The 7,599-nt window shown below is 54.1% G+C and overlaps 1 protein-coding gene across 6 annotated transcripts in view; it reads right to left on the reverse strand.

Moving 5' to 3' along the window:
- Window positions 1-7,584, reverse strand: part of TRIO (trio Rho guanine nucleotide exchange factor) — a 337,805-nt gene extending 330,221 nt beyond the window's left edge. Inside the window, exon 1 of one of the 6 annotated variants that reach the window (XR_014310227.1) lies at window positions 7,035-7,239. Coding sequence is in view for 4 of the 6 variants with exons in the window: in XM_082725152.1 (XP_082581278.1) it covers window positions 7,035-7,191 (157 nt within the window). In the remaining 2 variants the exon portion in view is untranslated. Of the gene's footprint in view, window positions 1-5,945; window positions 6,001-6,256; window positions 6,354-7,034 lie in introns of those variants that run through there. The other 5 variants (XM_082725152.1, XM_082725151.1, XM_082725150.1 and 2 more) reach the window with 5 other exon arrangements.
- Window positions 7,585-7,599: the final 15 nt, after the last annotated feature.

Below are 7,599 nucleotides of genomic sequence, written 5' to 3' on the forward strand. Positions count from 1 at the left end.
TGGCACTCCAGGATCACAACCTGAGCCAAAGGCAGTAGCTTAACCAACTGTCACCCAGGCACCCCACTGAAGGTGCCCCCACTGATGGGAGGGTACGGTCCTATGAAGTTTAATACAGACAACCAGCACCAAAGCCAAAATACAAAACAGTTCCATCATCCCCCCCAAATGCCCCTCATATTGACCCTCTACAGCCACACCCTCCCAAACCCCAATTCCCAGCAATCAACCAATCTTGTCTCTGTCATGGTTCTTTTTGAGAATGTCACCTAAGTGGAATGAGTGCGTGGAGACTGGTTTCCTTTACTCGGCACTGACTGAATGGATGCACCAGTTCATGTGTTCACACCTACATTGTTTGAATGCTAACAGCCACATCCTACCGCAAAGGGCCTCCAGCCCTTCCCAGCAGCAGAAGAACAGAGCCCATACCATGGACTTCTTTTCTGGAACTGCAGGGAAGGAGGGGAGGGTTACGGACCTGGCAGGATGCTGCGGAAACCCCTCCTAAAGAAAAACCAAGTGCAATTCATCACTGTCCATAACAGGCTGATTAACTCACATGAACGCCACTAACCCAAAGTACCCTAGACCTGGGATCTATTCTTCACTTCGACTAACATCTTCATTAAAGCTTTCTCTGTCAGCATAACCACTAAACGCTATTAATTTATGACAAAACACAAATAGAGTAATGCTTACAAAATACAAGATTTGCTCTGCAGATTTCTCCACATTCCTCACCAACCAGACAAGCGGAGACATGTGGCTAATTAAAATAGTCAGTAATCTAAAAGTCTAGTGTATTTATCACCAAAACGAAGTTCTTTATTTCCACGGTCCATCTGGCATTAGACCAAATAGTACAGAGTAACCGGGCCAAATCCCCCGAGCTACACCCTTCCTCCAGCTTAACCATCTACGCCTCCTGCTTGCAAAGTCTGCACACTCTGCTCTCCCAGCCTGGTCTTGTAACCTTTCCCAGATGGCAGGTGGTTAAATAGCTTGGGTTTTGAGGGGCTCCCTCCCATGGAGAGAAACAAAAAAAGAGGAAATCAAGGTAACAACTAGTCGGTAAGCAAACTAAATGTCCCCACGAGTGAATGAGAAGTGAAAAGGAGTACTTAAGCACTTGCCAGCCACTGAACAGGAGAGAAAGAATTTCCCAGAAACAAGAACGTCTGCAAGAAAGGCTCAATAAGGTCAAAAAGTTGGGAGACGAGAGGGGAACTTCTAGCCAGATGCCTCCTTTTCCTCGTCATGAACTGGCAGGGACGGAGTGCAGTCGGGGCCTTGCAGGGGCTGGGAACGCTGGGGAGCGAGGAGGCAGAGGTCCCAAGAGGAAAGGCCTCCGCCGTGGGCACAGGACGCCCAGAGACAGTGGAGAGAGGGCAGATGGGAAGGCAGCAGCAAATCAAAGCCTTGCAAGGTCTTGTCCCAATCTCTAGCTTCTTCTCCGCTCTTTGGTCCCTTCCCCTCAGCGAAGAGGTACTGCGACAGGAAACCCCAGCGCGGCTGCAGCCGAACAGCGCCTCAGCCAGAATCCCTCATTGCCGGGGTCACTGAGCAGACTCCCCGTCCGTGCTCGGTCCCTTGCACACTGCTCTGCAAACAGCTCGTCAGCAGAATCTGCAGCAAGATGGGAGAGAGTGAGCGAGAAGTCCGTCTCATCTCTCATCTCTCATCTCTCCTACCCCTCTCTCCAGCTGTGGGGCCACCGGATCACTGCCTGTGATCAGCTTCCACCAGACTGAGAAGCAACGAGAAGATATAAAAGCTGCATTCTTCACCCACAAGGCAAATAACACAGTCACCCCTGGCAGTGCAACCAAGTCCACGCAGCTGAACACTTGGGACAGGAAGGACAGGGAAGGGACATCAGCGCGAGCCGCCACCTCCCACCAGAACGCACTGGGTTTCTCCTTCAAATCCATGCCTTCACTGACCATGGAGGAACTACTGTTCCTACCAGTGGCACTACTAAAATCTGTCAAGACAGTGCACTTAAGGAAATAAAAACCAATTCATTATAAAACTGAGGAGGAAGGAAGGGGGTTGTTAGGACTGCTTTTTATAGTAATACACAATTCATCCCTATCAACAGAAGTGATTTGTACTAGGCAGTAAAGTGTGGCTATTGATTAAGAATTTGACTTTTTTCTGAAATTCTGCCAATTCTGAGATAAAATTTTATTTTCTCAGTAGAGGAATCAAGTAAATAAACTTAAATATCAGATGCAGCTGATTTACATTATGACAGCTTCAAATACATCTTGCACTTTCAGTTAGAAACAGATCCCAGGGGCGCCTGGGTAGCTCAGTGGTTTAAGCCACTGCCTTCAACTCAGGTCATGATCTCAGGCTCCTGGGATGGAGCCCACATGGGGCTATCTGCTCAGTGGGGAGACTGCTTCCCCCTCTCTCTGCCTGCCTCTCTGCCTACTTGTGATCTCTCTATCAAATAAATAAATAAAATCTTTTTAGAAAAAAAGAAATAGATCCCAAATTTATCCTAACATTTAAAAGGTCTCAAAAGACCACCGTAATCACTTATTTTTAATATACATTTGAGGAACATATTTAAACCACAGGCTTCATTTTGAACCACTCATGTCACTTGTACTTGGTTAATCATTTAAATCATTAAATGGTTTCATTTAAATCTTCATTTGAATCTTGGACAGTTAAACTGCAAAGGGAAAAATACAATATCCCATGTCAATAAGTCAATTTACAAGGTCTCAATGAAAAGTTTCTTTTAATGATTGTTTTACTGCTCTTTAATTTCCTCAAAGTCACTTACAAGATTATTTTTATCTCTCTACTTTCTTCTAAAATTGTGCCTCGCTGCCACAGAAAAAGAAGAAACTGACATTCACTCTCAAATTACATTTTCTTCAACTCCCTTTTTCAAAATATTGAGGGTAACAAGGACCAAATTTGGAAAACAATCATCATTATCGGTGCTCACAAAGACCAAAGCTGCCAGACTTCTAAATATACAGACGTAGCATGGCAAACGTGCAGGCCAGCTGAAGGCCTCTCCACTCATGTGGTGTTAGAAGCATAAATATAAAGCAAAGCTTCCCTCAATGATCCGTGAGGAAATCATCATATCAAAATACAGAAAGACAAGCACGCTGCTCTGTCACTAAGAAACAGACTCCGTCTTCTTCCTGTATTCCACTGGAAACAAAGGCTGTAGCCAGGAGTCCAGAATAAGATCTACTAATGAAAGAAACTCAACACGATGGCCCGTGAGGCTTCAGAATAACCACAAACCTTTATTCTCTGCGCATTCATCTAATGCCAACCTAAAACATGCCAGGCAGGTTAAAAATAATGCATTTATGTAAGCACACCCCCCCCACACACACGCTCTTGCAAGGTTAAATAGAGAGCTCTGAAAGAATGATTTATTGCCACAAGAACAGAGCCCCAAAATAGATTGGCAATAAAAGTGATTGGTCCCAGTGGGGTTGAGAACTAATGTAAGCAAAGTCCTGGCCATGAGAGGCCTCCAGGAAGAGTACCAGAGTTGGGGAGGGGGCAGCGGGGGAACATGACTTCCGACCCTGACCCCACCTCTACCAGAGTTCCACATTCCACTCTGAACAAGGCAAGCCTGATTCCTTTTCCGGAAAAACAAAAACAAAAAACAAAACAAAACACCTGAACTTACGCATCTCTGTGATTCTCCACCCCCCCCCTTTTTTCTCCTTTTAAAATATGCTTTATCTTTTCTGGAGCTGAGGTCTGTGCAGAGGAAAAAAGTGAAGTTCAAAACACACAAACATGCAGAAAATCTCAGCTGCCATTTAACACACCATCACCACCTACTTCTGCTCAATCCGATTTGACACTAATTGACCTGCTTGCTGGTGCCAGGTTTTTAATAAGGAGAATCAGGACTGTCAAAATGGATAGGTGGTTCCTGTGCCAAGGACCCGAGTGGGGGATGGAATGACCACATACGAGGTAAAACCTTGAGCAAGGGGACGCCGAGTGCCACCAAGCTGAAGCCCTACCCAAAGAAAAGTGGAGAATAACCATTAAGTACTGGGGGCTCAGAGGGAACCACAGAATCTGAGAGAGGGAAACGGCCCCTGAGCCACTTCCCCCCTGGCCCCTCTCCAAATGCAAAAGTCCGAACTCCAGCACCCCACTCAACATTGACAGGTGGCAGCGCCCTACTTGACACTTCCAGCAAGAGAAAAAAATCACATGGCAGCCTATTCTGTTCCTGAACTGCTCTAATTGTTTAAAAAGTTCTATTAAGCTGAAGTCTTTCTACTTCTTTCATTCAACCATGGGTACCAGTTTTCAATCCGTGACTACAAAGTTAAAATTTAATGCAGGACTGGGAAGGAACAAAAAGAATGAAAGAAAATAAGGTAGCCAAGCAAAGAGTTCCAGGCTGAGAAATGAAAGACACCCAACCAATAGAAATGCTTTGTCTAGGACACGTTGGCAATATGCTGCCAGGTTCTTTTTGGGAAAATGTTCACACCCTAATCTGTCCACTGTAGTCAATGAGAACCCTTCTTCTGTGTTTCTACACCTTAGAAAAGAATTGTCAGATTTTACTGATGAACTTGGCCTCTCCATTCAGCCGTCTATATTGAATCCAAGTCACGGTGGAGGCTCCCCTGCCTAAGCCGCACTACCAGGTGAGGACCCTACCCATATTCCTCCTACTTCATCTGTCTTGACCGTCCAAACACCCCCACACCCTACACCCACAAATCCAACGGAATAGCCCCTCTCTACCCTCTGCTAGACACCACTGTCCTACATACTGCAGCCAAGATCTAGGTCAGGGATTCAGAGCTGCCCAAAGGAGGGGAAAACACTTTATAAAGATGTCCCAGCCTACCCCTGGGACGGGCCAGTGCAACTGCTGCTACTGAAAATCCACTCTGGCTCCTGATTCCAAGTTTAACAACTAAAAGCATGGTTTGTCATATCATTTTGAAGGGTGGAAGAAAGGAGCAAACCGGTGAGAGCACTGCCTGCTTTTGCCCAAAAATGAGCATGAACAAGAGCCAAGGCATGGAAACAAGCACAAGGCATAGCCATCAGGCATGACCATCAACGGACCTCCCGCCTCAGAGAAACCCTGGGAGTGCTACACTGACCAAGAGCGAGTTTTCTGTGGGCATCCAGTCCAACCTGATGTCTTTTGGGCTCTTCTGAGCGAAAGAAGTAATTCTCCACTGCACATAATAAAGATGTAAGAAAGTCTGGTCTCACAAGCACCAAAAATTCCATCTCCAGGGCACAGGAGCCTTTCTAACAGAGGGGAGCTGAATTCTGCACAGAATCTATTATCCTGTGACAGGTGGTAGAGACAGAGAAAAGACAGGCTAGACTTTAGCTTCAGGGCATGAAGGGAAGACGTCCCAGTTCTGCTATTAAGAGGTAAGATGAGGCTACCCTATGGGGATAGTTGCGCCCCACCCCAATCCCACGCCCCTGAAAAAAAGGCTTTCATTTTTAGGAGTTCATGTTTTCCAAAACCGTTGCTTTCTGCAAGGACCTCACGCAGAGAGGGAGCACTCCCAAGTATATTAACCCCAAGCTGACACTGTAGAGTCGGCGTATGTCACTCCCAGCCACATCCAATCTGCTAAAATGACTCAAAATATAACCCCGCTTGGCAAAGATCAAGAAAACGAGGGGAAGACAGTACTACATCAGGTACGCACTGGCACGGCTAACTTCTGCCTCCGACCATCGCCCTCCCGCAGCAAACTGCTCCTTGTGACCCGGATTACCGGATTTGAAAGGGGCCACGAAAAATCGTGAGCCACCGGCCACCGGCGCGCGCCCCATCCCAGGCCGCTCCCCCGACGTCCCAGCCCCACTGTCCTCCCCCACGCTGCCACCAGCGCCCAGCGCACGCCCTCCGCTCGCCCGCCCCCCGCCCCGGCCCCGCGGCGGACCTGGCCCGCCCTCCTCCGCTCTCCAGCGCCGAGTCTGCATCCTCCCAGCCCCGCGCTGGCCCGCTCGGCATGCGCTCCGGGCTGCGGGCCCCCGAAGCCGCCGCGGCCGCCGCCGCCGCCTGCTCCTCCGCCGCCTCCCGGACGCGCGAGCACACCGGACTAGGCGGGGAGGGGGGGCGCGCGGGGGCGCGGGCTCGACTCACGCGGGATCTGGGCCCGGCGGGGGGTGGGGAGGCGCCGCCGCGGGGGTCCCGGGGACGCCCCGTCACGCCCCCCACGCCTTCTCCCCGCGGGCTAGCCGCCAAGCTCACCTCTCGGGCGGGCACCCCCTCCTCGCCACTGAGACACCGGGCCACCTGGCACTGCCTCCACCTCCAAACCACCCAGGCAGTGCCCCGGGAGCGCTCGCCGCGCGCCGTCCCCCTGGGCCACCGCGTTCCCAGATGTCCCACCCGGGCCGCCCCCGGAGACAATGGCTCACCCACCTCCCGGCCAGCCGCGCTTCACACCCCCCCCACCTCCCTGGGCAGCGGGTGCCATGGCTGCCCCGTTTCACAGAAGCGTAGACAGAGGCCGGGGAGGTGACAGGCTAGAGGACGGAGCAAAGAAACGCGGCTGCTAATGGGGCCGAGGAAGGGCCGGGCACCAATCGGCCACTGAGACCGGCCCAGACGAGAGCCGCTTTCCGGGTCCAGCCCCGCCACCCCAGTACCGGGCAGGGGCCTCCGCCCTCACCGTCCCCGCAGCCGATCCCTCGGCTCTCCCGCGAAAGAGACAAAGAGCCGGCGCCCCAACCCGTAGAGCGGCGGCCGCCAGGGGCGGGAGACGGTTAGATTTCACCCTGGAACGAGGGGCGGGCGCGGGGAAGGGCGAGTCGGCGGCGTCCGGGCCGAGCCATGACCCGCGGGGCGGCGCGGGCAGCGGACACGCCGGTGGAGGTCCGGGAGACCGGGCGCGGGGGTGTAGGAGCCCGGGCCAGAGCGCGCCGGGCCCGACGGACGGGCGGGCACCGGGCGCGCGGGGACTCCCGGACCGCGCCTCCGCGGCGGGCTTGGCCGAGAGTGCGGGCGGCGCCACAGCTGCACTCACCGGATCGGAAGAAGGCCGCGATGTCGGCCAGGTCCTTGGCAGCCTCCTCGGCCCCCTCGCCCGCGCCGCCCCCGCAGCCCGAGCCCGCCGCGCTGGCCGTGGCGGCGGGGCCGGAGGACGCGGCGGGGGCGGCGGCGCCGCCGCTGCTGCCGCTCATGGCTGCGGCGGCGCCCGCGGCCGCACCCGGCTCGGGCCCCGCGCCCCTAGCGCCGCGTGCCGCCCGCTCCGCGCCGGGCCTGGCGGCGCCGAGCGCCCAGCTGCCCGCGCCCGGCGCGCGGACGCAGAGCCCCGGGGCGGCAGCGGGCGGCGGCGGCGGCGGCTCGGCCAGGGGAGCGCGCCCACATAGACGAGGACTCCGCCCGGTAGCCGCGAGCCGGCCGCGGGGCGGGGACGCGGAGCCACGGCCTCGGCGGCGCCGGCCGGAGCGCGGGCAGCAGCGCGCGCCGCGCGGGACACGCAGTCGCAAGGGCGGGGGCCCGTGGCCGGCAGGAGCTCCGGGATCACGGGCGCCGGCGGCAGCCGCGAGCCTCCATCTTGATTTCAAATGGGGAAGGAAGGAGGGGGA

The sequence above is a fragment of the Mustela nivalis genome (genome assembly GCF_964662115.1).
Source record: "Mustela nivalis genome assembly, chromosome: 3".
Taxonomy (NCBI): Eukaryota; Metazoa; Chordata; class Mammalia; order Carnivora; family Mustelidae; genus Mustela; species Mustela nivalis.